The sequence below is a fragment of the Castor canadensis genome, chromosome 10, assembly GCF_047511655.1.
Source record: "Castor canadensis chromosome 10, mCasCan1.hap1v2, whole genome shotgun sequence".
Lineage (NCBI taxonomy): Eukaryota > Metazoa > Chordata > Mammalia > Rodentia > Castoridae > Castor > Castor canadensis.
This window is the reverse complement of record NC_133395.1, coordinates 3,738,723-3,754,788: the sequence shown is the minus strand read 5'-3', so window position 1 is coordinate 3,754,788 and position 16,066 is coordinate 3,738,723. Positions and strand designations below refer to the sequence as shown.

The 16,066-nt window shown below is 41.6% G+C and overlaps 1 protein-coding gene across 3 annotated transcripts in view; it reads left to right on the top strand.

Annotated features, from left to right (window-relative positions):
* Nucleotides 1–16,066, top strand: part of Myo16 (myosin XVI) — a 518,261-nt gene that overhangs the window by 344,688 nt on the left and 157,507 nt on the right. For all 3 annotated transcript variants that reach the window (XM_074043002.1, XM_074043003.1, XM_074043001.1), the window contains exon 21: nucleotides 3,525–3,597. In XM_074043002.1, the coding sequence (XP_073899103.1) occupies nucleotides 3,525–3,597 (73 nt within the window). The remainder of the gene's footprint in view (nucleotides 1–3,524; nucleotides 3,598–16,066) is intronic.

Here is a 16,066-nt window from a genome sequence, read left to right as displayed (position 1 = left end):
TCATCATCTTTTTCCAGGGTGGGCCCTCTGCTCAATACCGTGATGTGAGATGCACAGACAACATTGAATGTAGCAGGAATTCATTCTTGTTCTATTCCTTTGTAAAAAGATGTAGGAACTCACCTCTTCGTGCCACTATTTCTTCATTTATCTACTAACAATAAGCACATTAGGTACTTCCTAAGTTAATTATGAATAAAGCAGACCCATACACTCCCGTGCAAGCCTTTGATTGGACATGTACACTTATTCTCTTGCATATGTGCCCAGGAAAGGACTCTCTGGGTCATTCCGTTGTCAGGTGTTTAGCCTCAGTAGACAAGGCCAAACCACACTCCAGATTTCAAATTTAAGTTCCTAACAGCCATGTGTGAGGGCCCCAGTTGCTGCATATCCCATGCAGAGTTTCGTACCTGACTGCTTTCACTTAGGGCAACTATGAATTCATGATTCTACTTTTCATCACTCCTTTGTAGTAACTGCAGAGCAGTGGGAGCAGCAGCCATTTACATTTGCTTACTGTACTGAGACTTGTAGACCAGGAATGCAAGCTTAATGTAAAGTGCATTTGGTTTATGGCTTTAAAAATAATTAAAATCAGTAGACTGACTTGATTCTTGTTTCTGAAGATGCTTTTAGTAACAAGCTTGTACATGTATTGCTGCTGCAGCTTACAGCGTTCACTGAAAGTACCAAGGAGTTGTGCTTAAGTTGAGAATTGACTTTATTATATGTGCTGTTACTGCTGTTATCATTATCTTCTGTTATTATTCGTTCCACAGTTGTTGGTGAATTGACCATTTTTCATTTCTGCACAGCTTGGTTCATTTCCTGGTTTCAACACAGGGCAGGAATAGATGTGTGCACGACCAGCTCTTGGTAGTAGCTCTGCGTCATGCTTTGCTGCCTCCAGACACAGGGCCTAGGGCCGACGGTGTGGCTCAGTGGTAGAGAGCTTGCCTAGCATTTCATTTTTCCTGGGCTATGGGGTTACTGTTAATATGCTTAAAATTGTACAATTTATAACCATTCTAAACATATGGGTTTGTTTCTGCCTTTTCTTTTAGCTTAATCTTACTCATGAACATTTCCTGCATTTTCATATTGAACATCAATTGAAACTGCTGGAAATGAAAATAAGTGCTCCAAAGCAGAAACCTCAGAAAACATGAAGGAGTATAAAGTGCACAAAAGTTATTTGTATTCCCTTTTCTTGGGCTTGTTCTATTTCTTTCCAGGTTTTCAGGAAAGAAAACAGAGCCCGAGTTCTCTAATTGGGGGTTATACTTTATACAGAGTGTGTGCATTGCTTTCTGCTAACTTAACAGTTTCCTAAAATTACTTCATCATGTGACGTCTGCTCTGTATTAACTGTGTTTAGTGTGGAGTATTTGTCATTCCTCTTCATCGTCATTACTGTAATTAAGAAAACAATGACATGGTGTTCATAAGTCTTAGCCGCATTTTGGATCTTTTCTTGCATATGCTCCTATGGATGCATTTTGAAGTGTTAGACCATATAACCAAGTTGTGTTGGAGCAACGCTCTATCAATTTACTCCCTCTCCCTGCAAAAAACAGGTATGGCAAGATATGTTTCTCATTATAATTTGAAACATTTTATTTCTTGGCAATTATAATGTGGTTGGCATTTTGATACTCTTGTTAACCGTTTATAATTCTTCCAAGTGAACCATTCGCATTTACATAGCAAGTTTAAAAAGCAACTTTTTTTCAAGGTAACTTCCAGTTATTGGAGGGACACAATAGATAGCTATTATACAGGAGCTTTATCTGTATCACTTGCAATTAATTCTAGCTGCAATAAAGGTGGGAGAATTTCAATTATCTTATTTTTACTTGTAATGAAACACAGCTCAAAAGAGTCAAGTTAGTTGCCCACAGTTATCCAAAGAGTATTTGAAGCAGGATTGTCACTCAAGACTCAATAGCTCTACAGTACTGCTTCATCACTGAGAAGGATGGCAGGTCACTATAGAAAAACCAGAGGTATGTCCACACACCATGCATAAACAAAACAAAGAAACAAATCACCCTCCATGGTGACACAGAGCAAACAGCATTGTCCATATCTCATTATAACGACGTCAGGACAAGGGAAGAATGGATGGATGTCGGATAACGGGGCATGACTGCCTGGATGCGTCAGGAGATTCAAATGTCCTTAAACAGTGAATGGCAATGCTTTTAAATAATGCTTATCTCTAACACAAGCTTACTCTTGTTTACGCTATCTATCCTGCAAAAGAGCTTAATACTGTTTAAATGTTTTAAAATACATTTGAGTTCTTGTACACCTTACAATTCCTTTTTTAATGTTTACCTCCCTATGTAGAGTTTACTAGGAGGTGTTATATGAGATACAAAGTTACCATTGCGTTTTCTTCCCAAAAGTGAAATCAATTGGTGACACACACTGAATGACTCTTCTCACCTCTTACTGCTTTATGTTTTTGGACTTGTAAGGTTTATAGTAAAGGCTTTAAATGTTCTACTTACTGAGGGTTATGACAGGATTATCACTGCATTTTTAAAGGAAAAATTTATTTATGGAAGTGATGAATTGCAGACCCTCCAGTATTATGATTCTGTGCTGTGTGTGACAAGTAGAGTTGGCTGCCAATTTGGTTCCACTGTTTGGATGAAGTAGAGAGGGAATGACAAAAATTCAGAGACTAACATAAAAATGAGCATCAGTGCTGCAAGAACTCTAATGATAATCAAGTTGTGCTCCCATGGCAGAGAGCTAGGATGCAGGTGTCCCTGGTACTCCAGGTCAATGCTTGTCTCAGGAGGCCAGATATCCAGATGAGCCTCTGAGTCTGTGCAAATAGCTGCCTCGGGCACAAGTCCTGTGCCAGCCCTCCCCTCACCCTGTGCCTAGGTCTGGGTGCCTGCAGCCACTGTCACTGTGTCCCTCCTTTCCTCACACACCATGTGGACTCAGACACCTGAGACTGTCACCAAGACTGTCGTGAATTCCAAGAATATATTATACATAGAATAACAAGATTGATTTATTTAAATTGTCCACCAGAATTCCACTTTCTTTGTTCTGCTATAAGTGTTCCTTTTTGAAGATCAGAACCCAATTTTTGAAGTAGCTAAATTTATTCCATCAAGAAACATGCACGTGGCTTAGTTGTGACTTACCTTACATCGAACATGAAGAAGCAATTCTTCATTTATTGTGTGGTAACTGGGGAGAAGGAGCTACTGAAAATACAGGCTCAATTCCCTAAGGGTAGCAAGTCCAGGCTAAGAAGACAGACACATGGACTTTTTCAAGAAGCACTCATTCTTTCACATTTTTAAAATTAGAACACAACATGTTGTATCGATGCTTCTGTGTTTGAGTCAAAGCTTTACTCCCCCTGTTTTTACTAACCGGACTCCCTGGGAACTGTTCACACGTTTTTAGCTCAGGTCGCCCGTGGCACACTACATGAGTCTGGCTCAGGGAGGAGCTTGGAGGACAGTCCTTGATTCTGTGTTTTCTTTCAGCATGCAGACTTTGGACATTGGAGTACTGGATATCTTTGGTTTTGAAGAGTTTCAAAAGAATGACTTTGAACAAGTAAGTAGACTTTCCTTTGAACTCTTATGAATTTTGATTGCTTTTTCAATTAACTTCTTTCTGAGTTCAGTAGAAGATTATTACTGTCATTACCTTCAAACATGGGATTAAAATAAGTACTCCTGTGTTTTTAAATTAATATGCCTGGTTTGATAACAATTTATCATTTCCATGTGTTCTCGTGAACAATTGGCATGCTTGCATGTTTACAGTCACTTGTTTTAAGACAATGGAAGAGGAAGACCTGTGTCATGCTTATGGAAATGCAATTTTCGCTAGGTCAGGAAGACAGAACATGAGGTTTTGACAACAGGGCAAAAGCCCTCCAAAGCCTTGGTCAAATAATAGCATGGACATGTTCCATTATGCTACATGCTGTTATCTGCAGACTCTTCTTCATGTGACACTCATGCCAAGGACAATTGGAGACTCACACAATAAGTTAAAGATTGGTTATTTTAATCCACCCATAATTCAGGGCATTTTTAAGTACTAAATTGTGGAAGCATCTTAACAGTACTGCATGAACAAGTTTATAAGTTAAGTATGGCTAAAAGTGAAATGTTAAAGAAGAGAGTAGAAATACAACTTATCTTAGCAAGTGGAGAAAGAAAATTACCCTGTAAAAAGGTACAGATGGAGAAGAAGAACCCAAGTTGCATTTTATTACAAAAGAAATATAACCACATAATTTAGTGAGAATGTTAGCTACCAGTAATTTGTAACTCAGTTAGCTTTGTCTTTTTAAAGCACATTGTTTGGTCCTCTCCCATGAGGCCAGTGTATCAAGTGTGGAAGATCTCAAAGAAAAAGCAAGAATGGGGGCAGAAGCAAAGTTTTATTCACTTTCTGAGGGAGGAAAGGGCTGGATATTAGAAGTACCAGCCAAGAATGAGGTTAGGGCTGGGGTTTTATAATCACTTAAAATGTAGAATGAATGTACTGCTGCTGTCTTGTTTTGTTTTGCTTTGTTAGGTTGTTTGGTTTGGTTTGGTTTTTGGTTCAGCTATTGTTCCAGGAAGAGGCTGGCATGGTCAGTTCTCAATGTTGTGCGAAGGTGGTGGTTAGCATTACAGTCTTCCCTATGACATCTTGTGTTCAGAATAGGTTGTCAACAAGATGCAAGTGGAGTTCCGCCTGGGTTCAGAAGAACAGATTCTGTAAAACAAAGTAAAAGAGCCTCTGTGCCAGACAAGATGAAGTCCTTTACAAAATGGAGTAGGTTAGGCTAATTTGAGTTGGGACCTTACATACACAAGGTGGCAATTACTATACTAGACAGGGATTTCAATAGTGTGCACGTTTTCATGTCTGTGGTGAGATTCACTGGCTTTTCTGTGTCCTGATAAGTGACACACAGAAGGCACAGATGGAATGAAGTCATGTGAAGTCCTCTCTTAGGGGCTGGCCTCCCAGTCTGCTAATCCACACCTCACTTAACTATCCACCAAGTCTGTGCTAACAGCTAATGTATGCATGACATTCGTGCTATTTTCTTATGAAAACATATTTATTATACAACAATTATATGAATCAACTATTCTTTCTGCTAAATATTTTAATGATGTATTTTGGAATATATTGACAGACCGATTTCTGTGTAAGAAGGAATGACATTCTTTTTCAAATCTAACAAACCAATCCCCTTTTAAATGCTAGTTATACACATTTATGAGGAAAATGTTAAGACCAATTCTTAGGCTTTGATTACAAAAAAATAATTTATTTAAATGTGTCATTTTTAGCAGGTTTGCTTTGCTGTTGTGTATAATAGCAGCTAGAGTCATTTACAATGATAAAATTATTTTCTTAGTGATAAAGCAGAATCTTACCTTAAATTCTTAAATTTGCATTTGAACATTTTTTTGAGACCATTGGCTTAAGTGAAACATTCTGGTTTTCCATGTTGCTATTGGAAGATAGACTTCCTCATTTTTATTCCATTGCAAACTTTTCAGTAAATGCCTAACACATCATTGCTGTGTAGTCAGAGTCAAACCTGAAAATATGTTAGTGCTTTTATAACTACTTATTTTATTCTGTTTTGAGCTTATTGACTGACTGTAAGCTGTCAGCTCCTGTAGCACTAAAGTTGTGCCTGGAATCACATTTTCAGACACATCATTAAAGTTTAATAAATGTTTTCAGTTGACATTTAAAGAAGAAGAAACTCTTAAGAAAGAAATCCTCCTACTGAATTTCCTGATGGCTGTTTTCCTGATTCCTGTTTTTAGGAAAGGTGCCCCACTGAGGAGGTGTTAGGAAGTGCTCCAAATGCAAGCATCTCTACCTCCATGTCCTCCAGCAGCTCTGTAAAATGAGATGATGTCATAATGTTCTTAATGAACTTGATTCAGCTCACAGGAAACTCCATTTCCATTTTCTCTGGCTTTTTCCTAGTTGGCCTGGGCTACTATAAGAAAATACCTAGAGTGGGTGAGTTATAAATAGCAGACATGTGTAGCTCACAGTTCTGGAGGCTGGAAGTCCAAGATCATGGTCCCAGCAGATTTGGTGTCTGGTGAGGGCTCTTTTCATATATGGAGCCTTCTCTCTACGTCCTCACATTAGTGAAGGGCAAAAGCCACTCTGTCGCTTGTAAAGATAGCAATCCAGTTCACAAGGACAGAGACTTCATGAACTTCCTGATCACCTTCTAATGGTTCCACCTGCCACACAGTCACCAATGGCTAGCTGAGGGTCCTTTAGCTCTATTTGGGTGAAAATCATGAAAAAGCAAGGGGTAGCATTCTAAGTGTTTACAGCCCTGAGTTCTTAAGTGCCAGAGTCTTACAGGCCAAGCTTTCAAAAACCACATAGCTCTGTGCACTGAGAACTCCAGGCACTCAGATGTGGACTTGTTGCTCTGAGCTTGAGTCCAGTGACCCTGCTCCCAACAGCTGGTGGGATAACCCCTGGGCTCCAGATGACAGGACCCTTGACTTATAGCAGCAGCTAGTGTTACTGCTCCAGGGCTTTGGCTGTCACCCTTGGCTCTTAACCCTTGGCAGCTCTCTGGAAATCTTCCAGGGATCAGGGCTCACAGTCTTGGTTTGTCACAACTCCTTGCCTTCATCAGTGTCAGCTCTCCACCGTCTTTGCTGCTGGCCATTTACCAAAGCATTTCAGACACCTCCTGGCTGCTACTTTCAACATTGCTGCTGCTGCTGCTGCTTTTGCTGGGGTTGGAAGCCCCAGGGTCTATCACATCCTTGTGTTACCAGCTCAGGCTGCACTACCCATGGTAAAGGACACAAGTAAGCAAAAAAAGACTATTCAGGAGCAGCCTTCATTTATCAGGACATAATAGCCAAATACTCATAGAGGGCAGTACAGAAGAGAGAAGCTGACCAGACTAATCCCCAAATAGTAAAAAAGTTTGCTGATATAGCCAGAAGAGAGGCATGGCTTGCATGTGCCCAGCTCCTAGGTCAGCCAATCACAGCCTTGTTTGTGCACAACTGTCAGGTGCACCCAAATTCTACTGAGTCAATGAGGAGGTACACCCCTTCTATCCTCAATGAGAGTAGTTGCAGGATGGGTGGGGTTATCTAGAGTTCAGAGAGACTTGCCATGTCCAAAGTGAAGTCTCCCAGAGCCAACACACCTTGTCTGGAGTGGTCATGACTGGAGCAAGGCCTCCTGCAGCAGGAGTTGTGGCTGCACTGCTCCTTGCAGCTGGAGTACAGTTTTCTAGAAGAGACTGTAGAGTGCTCAAAGCAACTGGGCTGCCATGATAGCAGTCCAGTTAATGGTGAGAGAAGGGCTGCTTGTTTGACAGCTCCCCACACAGGCACAGGGGAGGGGTCTGTCAGCTGTCAGTCAAGTGGCTGGTTCTCTCATGTCATTCAAAACCTTAGAGATGCTTACAACAAAGACCTAATGCATAATTCACACTCTCAGAAGTACTTAACCCCTAGCCAAATACCCTTCAGGAGAGTTGGGTCCCTCAGATCTGTCTCAATAGAAGCATAATAGACAGGAGGAAGGTGCCCTTCACACTGCGTGACCAGAGATATAATTAGAGGGAAGACAAGGTAGGGTGTGAGGAGAGGTAGGGGGAAATAAAACTATTCTTACTTCCAGACATGAGTATGACTCTTAAAAACACAAGAGAATGGATGAAACTATTCCTACAAACAGTGAGAGAACATGGAAGAGTAGCAAGCTGTAGAATCAGTGTGCAAAATCAATAACATATTTTTTATAACACCTGTTAGAATATGTAATGGAAAAGAAGACAGGATTCACAATTGTTAAAAATAAGTAAACAATCTTAGGGGACCTCTACAATGTTTCTGAAAGTTGAAATTGATTTATCAAATGGAAAGGGTACCACATTAGCAGACAGAAGGACTCAATGACGCTGGTACCCCTAAGTTTACTCACAAGTTCAACTGGATGCAAGGCTGTGCAAATAAGCAAAGAATGGCTTTACAATTATAACAGGTCAATGTCATTACTCCCAATGAGCAAGGAATCCAGGTAACAAGTATCAATGACTCTTGATTTATAAAAAGGAAGACAGCACACACAAAACACATGCTAGAAACAAATACCAAGCACAAAAGGAGATGAGAGGGAAACCTGAATACAGTGACTCTTCATGATCTAAGCACTAATTAATGGGAAGCAAAGACAGAGGAACATGACAAAAATAAACTGTAAAAATGTAAAACCAGGTGCAGAACCCACGTGCTAAGGCAGAACCTTGCACTGCTCATCAAAGCGCAGTTTGTGTACCTCCCTGGACTCTTCATGACTGCTTTGACTAAAAATGCATGACAGATGTGACAATGTGTGATTTCTGGGGCTGGATAACAAGAGACCATAGGTGTTACCACTCATGGGACATTCACCTTGGAACCCATTCTCCCATTGTAAAGAAATATAAGCCACACTAAAATGTCCATATGAACATGAAGTTTGGTCACCATCACTCAGCACAACTAACAGTCAGCACCAACTGGTCAACCACAGAAAAAGCAACCATCAATCAATCAATAACATACAATCAATAAAATTGTGAAGACAGGACCTAGATTAAAAGCAACCTAAAGGCAGAAACCAGTTAAGTGTGAACATTATTGGATCTTGATTGTTAAACTAAGTGTTAAAAATTGTGAGATAATTAAGGTAATATGAAATCCAGATGTTTAATGAAATTTTTAAAGATTGATTGTAGTCTATGTGATAACGAAGTCTGCAAAAGCATTTAGTGACTTAATGACACAGTGTCTGCAGATTGCTTCCTATGAGTCTGCTTTGGACACAAGAGGGACCAGACAGAGTAGAATTGACCCACGCCTGGTCATTGTTGGCAATTGTTGGGGTTAGTTGATATACACTATCACCTTCCCCATTGAGTACATCTGCAATACCGTTTTAAATGAGTGGGAAAATTGTTATTATATAAATATTGCTTTAACAAATGTCACTTGTCCTGTCTCAAAACGGTACTATAGCACTCGGCCTGTGGTGTATGCAGACAGAGCCACGCGGTGGCTCATATGACTCAACACACCACTTTCCTCCAAATCTCACCACACATCACTCATGCATACACACACTGTGAGCCTGAGGATGCTACAGTGTCAAACCATTGCCATCAGCCACTTCCTGTAAGGAGTGGAGGACTGGGAAGATCAAAGGTCAGACTTCTGCAGCAGGTGATGCATAACTCATTATCTGACCTAAGCCCAGCTCTATCTAAACTGATTTTGGCAGACTTGTCAAGGACTCAGACCCTTCCTTCCTTTGCTTACAGACAGTTCTAAAAATCAAAGGTGCTTGGGAAATCCATGTGAACAGTAGCTCTGGTAGAGCTGAATGACCCAAGAGGTTGGAAAAAATCTTTGATTTCTAAGGTTTATGAAATGATTTGGAAATCAAAACCTCACAAACAACCTAAAGCCCCTTATTGTTCAATCACTATCCTAGGTAAGATAGAAAGACAAATCAAAAAATAAATTAAGTGCTATTATTTGAGCTCTTACCGTACACTCTTAGGGATTATCCTAAACTTCATTGGGAGTTTGCCAGTTTCACAGTCTCTGTTCTGTAAGAGGGGCATGAAGAAGACTTAGAAGAAGTCATTTTTCTGGCTCATCTGCATCATGGTAACCCATGGCTCATTCACTCAACAAACACTACTGCGTGTGTACCCGGTTCCAGACCCCCCTTAGGCATGAAGACTGCACAGACTTTATGAGGTGATGGATAGTATGTTAGTGTGAGAGTTTTGTTTTGTTTATTGTTTAACCACAGCCTGTATTCCCACTTGAGTGTTTGCCCCTGTCTGGTTTCCTGTCCTAGCCATTTCTCAGAGCCCCAGCTTCTATGACACCTTAGAAATTAATGACACAAATAAACCCTTAATATGCTAGTTAATTCTTTGAGTCAGGTATTTGAACAGGGCCCAGGGGAATGGGCTGTTTCTAGTCCACAGGGCCCAAGGCCTCATTGGAGTAACTCAAATGCTGCAGGCTTGTCCTGCCACTACCTAGGGGGTGACACTGGCTGCTGGCTTGACCTCACTGTGCCCTCACTGGGTCTCTCCTGGCTTCTTCAGAAAGAAGGCCTATCTGCAGACACTAACTTAGCTTTCTCACTGTGGTTCCCCAAAGAGAATGTCATATGGAAGGCATACCCTTCTCTAATAACCTAGCTTCAGAAGTCACACAGGCCCCATGTCCATTTCAGCAGTCCCAAGCCTGCCCAAGGCGGAGGGAGCAGGGGAGTGGTGTCCACTCCACAGTGTTGGGGAAGGAGAGGTTCTAACTGGGTCTCACCGGGGGACTGGGGAAGGCTTAGTGAGAACCTTGCCAGTTTAATCCTCTGTGTGCACAGTCTATGTAATTTTAGCACAGTGCGTCTTCTAAAAGCTGTTAGGTATCAGTAATGACCTGCTGACCAAATGGTAGACAAACATAGTAGAGTATTGTTGTGGGTGTTCTAAGTTGTTTCACGCGTAAATCCTCAAATCATACACATGCCAGAACTGTCCTAAAGTATTTTCTGCTCTCTGCATCTCGTTTCACAGTGGCATTGAATGTTTCACATCTTTCCAGGAACTCACCTAGCTTTTTATAACACATCTTAAGAAAAATTTGCATGAGGAAACTTATTTCCACTGCATAGCAGAGCAGTCAAATAATGCTAATTTAATTTCTTGGAAAATAAGCAGAAAAGTAACCAGAAGTTATACCTAATGTACCTCCTATGATAATGTCAGATTCTGTTTATAAATAGTCTGGCTATAAGTCTTTAGGTAACAGTCTTTGAAAACTTGTTTTGAGGAATTAAAAATGGGAGAAGTATAAAGACTTGGGGACATATAGACTGCACACTTAGTAACTTTTCCTCAAGATCTCCGTAAGTTAGCTCCTTTAATTATTTTAGAACTAAAGAAATTGAAGTTCAGATGTAAGTAACTCACAGTGGATCATGCAGAACTGAGATCTGAGTTAGGTGTCCTGGGGTAATTCCAGCACTAGAGGTTTGGAAAACTGGCTGTATATTTTTCTTATTAGCATACATTTTCTTATCTTTAACTGCTTCCCTTTCATGAATTTATTTTTGTATTTATCTTAGGATACAACACCACTTATTCTATTAAGTGTTGAAATCACAATCTTTTAATGCATTTTATGTGCCATTAATTCTTTTTTCATAGTGGGATTTTACATCAAATCCATTTACTATAAATAAATATGTTAAATAAGACGGTGTGACTCCATTGTACAGCACCACAATGATTAAAAGAAAACATTGCAAAGCATAACAAGGAGCAATTCATTTGAAAAACACATGAAATCCATTCAGAGAAGAGCAGATTGAGCGCTTTCAGTGATGGCTCACGCAGGGAACTGCTCAGACTGAGCACAGTGGTTGTCCAGATATAAAACCCTGAAGCCCCAAACGTGCGAACCAGGGGAAGGAAATGCTCTGGGCAGGCTTCTGGTAATGGTTGATGATGGCGTTGGTGACTTGGCTCCTCCCCTGCATCCAAGTCTTTCCCCATGTGATCTCTGACTCTCAAACAGCCCTCAGAATGTTAGGGGTCACCCAAGGCCTTCACAGGGCCACACAGGAACTTGGACACAGACGCTCAAGCCCCAAAGCCAGTGCTCTGTGTGCCCTGCGGTCAGTTAGTTATTTGTGTCTTTTAGCTATACTTTTAATTCTGCACAATGACAATGATTTGGAAAAGGCAATTGTTTCCACAGAATTTATGTCCCAGTCATTATTCAGGTCTAAGATGATAAACTCGAATGGAAAGAAGGCACATTGGCTATGCAGAAGGCTTATTGCTAACAAGAAGCAAAAGCACATTCATCTTTTTCATTAAAAAAAGCAATGGACAGTGTGACTTATGACTGGAGCTTTCAAATGATAGGTTGTGTTTCCAAATCTGGGCACTACCTCTACTTAAACTGAGGGGTATATTTTATGTATGAGGTATCATACAAAATATCTAAAAATATTTCTCTTTTAATTTATATTTTTCAATCCTGATCTTAGCATATTTCTCGAATTTGGCAATAGGTTCAGCCAAATGGTTTATAGTTGGCTGATTCCTTCCTGATGACAGGGCCATCAAATCCAAGGTCATTGTTTGAATGACAGTGTCTATCCTTGTTCTTTTTGTGCTGTGGTAACAGAATTTCTGAGACTAGACGATGTGCAAGGACCAAGATTGGTTGCTCTCAACAGCAGGTTTGATATTTGGTGAGGCCCAGACTCCTCTCCCAAGATGGCACCCGACTATAGCACCCTCCAGAGGGGAGGAGTCCTGATCCTCATGTGGCTGAAAAGCTGCAGGGAGAGACAGGAGAGGGGACTGAACCTGTTCTTCTAGGGTGCCCACTTCAGGGATAATGACCTCCCTCCTGGGATAGGGCACAGACCCGGTCATGAGGACAGCGCCCCATGAACTGAACACCTTTAAAGGTCCACATCCAACACCCCAACACCTCCACACTGGGAGTCAAATTCCCAACACATGAACTTTGGGGACACATTTGCAGCACAGTGGTATCAGCTTCAGAAATCCTGCTGATGCTTAATTCCCTGTGCAAGAGTGGAAGAGGCACAGCTGTCAGAGCATGGTGAAACCCTGAGGGGCTGGAAGAGGGTGGAGTTGAAGGGGCCTCTCCTGTTCTGAGGTCCCTTTGGCCATGTGAGGACATAGGATTCCTGTCCCTTCTCCACAAAGTGCATCATCTTGAAAGAGCCCAGCCTTCACCAGACATGGATCTGCCCCTGGCGTTGCCAGCCTCTGGAGCCAAGAGAGACAATTCCATGGTTTATAAATTACCCAGTCTGTGATTGTGTTATGACAGCTTGAACTGACTAAGACACAAAACAAGCAATTATTTATTTTGAAGGAGAAGATAGCCATAAATTATACCAGAAAGATGTCGGACTTGTTTTATAAATCTATGTTGCTCTAAGAAACAGAGTAACTAAAATAGAAAGAGTATTTTGATCTGTATTAAATGTTTGTGCCTGTGAAGTAATTGCCATTTACATTTAAATCTGTTTCAATCGATTATATGTGATTATATATGCATTGATTTTACAATACCAAGGGAACAACACAGAGGGAAAGCATGCTAGATTTGAGAAATAGAAACTTGGCAGGGCATGGTGGATCACGCCTGCAATCCCAGCAATGTGGAAGGCATAAGTTGAAGGATCGATGTTCAAGGGTGGCCCTGAGCAAAAATGAGAGATTTTATCTGAGAAATAAATAAAGCAAAGAGGAATGGGGCATGGCTTAAAAGGGACAGTGCAAGCCAGAGGCCCAAAGTTCAAATCAAAGCCCAGGTTGCCAGGGTCCTGTCTGCAGCTCCCACATGGGTCTGGGAGAGGACACAGCCCACCACACTGCAGTGATGAAACAGTAAGTAAGGTGTGGTTTCTGGCAGAGGAGGAATTTGGTAAGTGTTGAGTGAGAGAGTTGGTGTTAGGGAAAAGGCAAACCAAAACGCGGTGGAGGCCAGTCTCCACCACAGGGGGACATTCAAGAATCTTAAAACTTAAGGGGAACAGGTACTAGAGAAAAGGTTAGATCAAAAAGAATTAACCTAGAAGGTAACACCCACGCACAGGAAATCAATGTGAGTCAATGCCCTGTATAGCTATCCTTATCTCAACCAGCAAAAACCCTTGTTCCTTCCTATTATTGCTTATACTCTCTCTACAACAAAATTAGAGATAAGGGGAAAATAGTTTCTGCTGGGTATTGAGGGGGGGAGCGGGAGGGGGTGGAGTGGGTGGTAAGGGAGGGGGTGGGGGCAGGGGGGAGAAATGAACCAAGCCTTGTATGCACATATGAATAATAAAAGAAAAAAAAAAAAAACTTAAACGCAGCAAAGCAGATGCTGTATCTCACCTGCTGCCATTGTGTAGACGATCTCTGGACCTCAGGGGTGAGCTGGGGAAATAATACAGAGATCTGGTGGGCAGGGAGACGTTCTTCAAGGGTTAAATTGGAAGGTCACAGTGCACTCTTCAAAGGCCCTGAGAAGTCCTGCATAAAAGTCACTTAGCTTACTCAGTGTTTCTCCAGTAGACTCCTGCCTGGTCAGTGGCTTTTAGACCGTAGGTACTGATGTGTCAGACAATCAGTCCACTGCTGAACATATGTGAGAAATATCTAGTATCTGAAATCTAATCTCTCTTTCTGTCATCCATGTATGTCACATTTTACACAGATCTCTAGATTAGCTGGTGAGCAGATTGGTTACTGGGTCTGTATTTTCTGCCCCACCATCTAGCTCAGTGTGTTCAATCACGTCTACACATTACAGCCACCTGAAAAGCGTTTAAAGCATACCAGTGCCTGGGCCCCACTCCCGTGTAATGACCCAGACATCACCAGTTCTTAAAAATCCCATTAATCTGGATATGAGATTGGATGGAGAGTCTGCCTAATGCCTGGGGCTCTGCCTCCCCTGGGTCAGTTTTCACTGATCTCCGACTTTAATTCTGTGATGTCTATGTCACGCGCTATTATACCTTTTTGCTTCAGATATATTTCAGTGAGTAATAAAAATAAAGGGAACACAGTTGGTGAAAATTTACTCAAGAAATTAAGCTTGTCACGAATATAGGTGATGACCATCTGCATAAGGAAAAGGTTCTTTTACCAGATCGCGTTTCCAAGGAGCATTTGACTCTGTTGGCAGTGTCACTGGATGTACAAAGCGTGTCTTTTAATTAGAAAAGGGGATGTACCGCTTAAGCAGTGACTTAGTAATGCTCATCCTTTATGAACACTCACCCTTCACCACATTCATGTCTACACTGAAGAACGCCCGGAGATCCGGGGCAACCCTAACACAATTCAGGCCAGTTGGGTTGAAAAGCACAGCTGGTGCTGCTTTTCACTGAAGTCGGCCCTCTCCTCCAGGGCTGGTGTCACTGGTGCTTCTGTGCACACAGCCAAGGTCCTCACAGACCTCCCGTGGCTATGGGTCAGCCACAACGAAGGAGGAATAAGCTGGGGTGGCTGCAGCTGGTCACCTTGTGGAGGGTGTAGTGTGGTGTTTCAGTTTTCAAACAGGTATCTGCCTGGGCGGTAGGTCTGTGTGTTGGCCTCAGTGATACTCACTGACAGATTTGGAGTTCAACCCTGGAAGAATTTCTCTACTTTAGCTTTGGTTCAAACAGTGACTACTCTGAATAACCTAGAATAGGGAAAGGCAACTTTTGGTAAAAACTTTTTTGGGGGGAGTTACTTGGGTTTGAACTCAAGAGCCTCACACTTGCTAGGCAGGTGCTCTACCACTTGTGACTTTCAGGCTTTCAGTTATTTTTCAAATCAGGTCTTATGTTTTCCCCAGGGCAAACATGGACCACGACCCTCCTACCTATGCCTCCAACATAGCTGAGATTATAGGTACAAATCAACATCCCCTTCTTGGTTGAGATGGGGTCTTGTTAACTTTTCGCCTGGGCTGGTCTTGAACTGCCATCTTCCTGAGCTCTGCCTCTTGAGTCACTTAAATTACAAGTACGAGTCACATTGACTGGCTGTGGTAAAACATTTTAATGTTCATATTACCTCCAAGTGATGTTGGAGAAGACTCTACTTTGAACCTCATATGTTCCCAGACATTCAGGATTGCTCTCCCTTGTTACAAGTGCAAATTTGGATTGAGTTCTGGTAAGCCACAAGCTGATAGTCACTCCATAGCTACTCGATTTGATACAGCAAGCTGGGATTTTCCCAACAGGATTTTAATAAATCATGTTAAGATTTTCCTTTATTCACAATGCAAAGAACATGATGTACAAGAGAATGTTCAGGAATACTGTGAAGGTCACCCCACATCACAAACCTGAACTGTGATATGGTACTGCATCTTAAGAACGTTAGAAACTCAACAGAAAAGCTGCATGTGTTATGAGTCATTTTGACCTGGAGAATAGACTGGGGCTGTCCCATCCAAGAGCACAG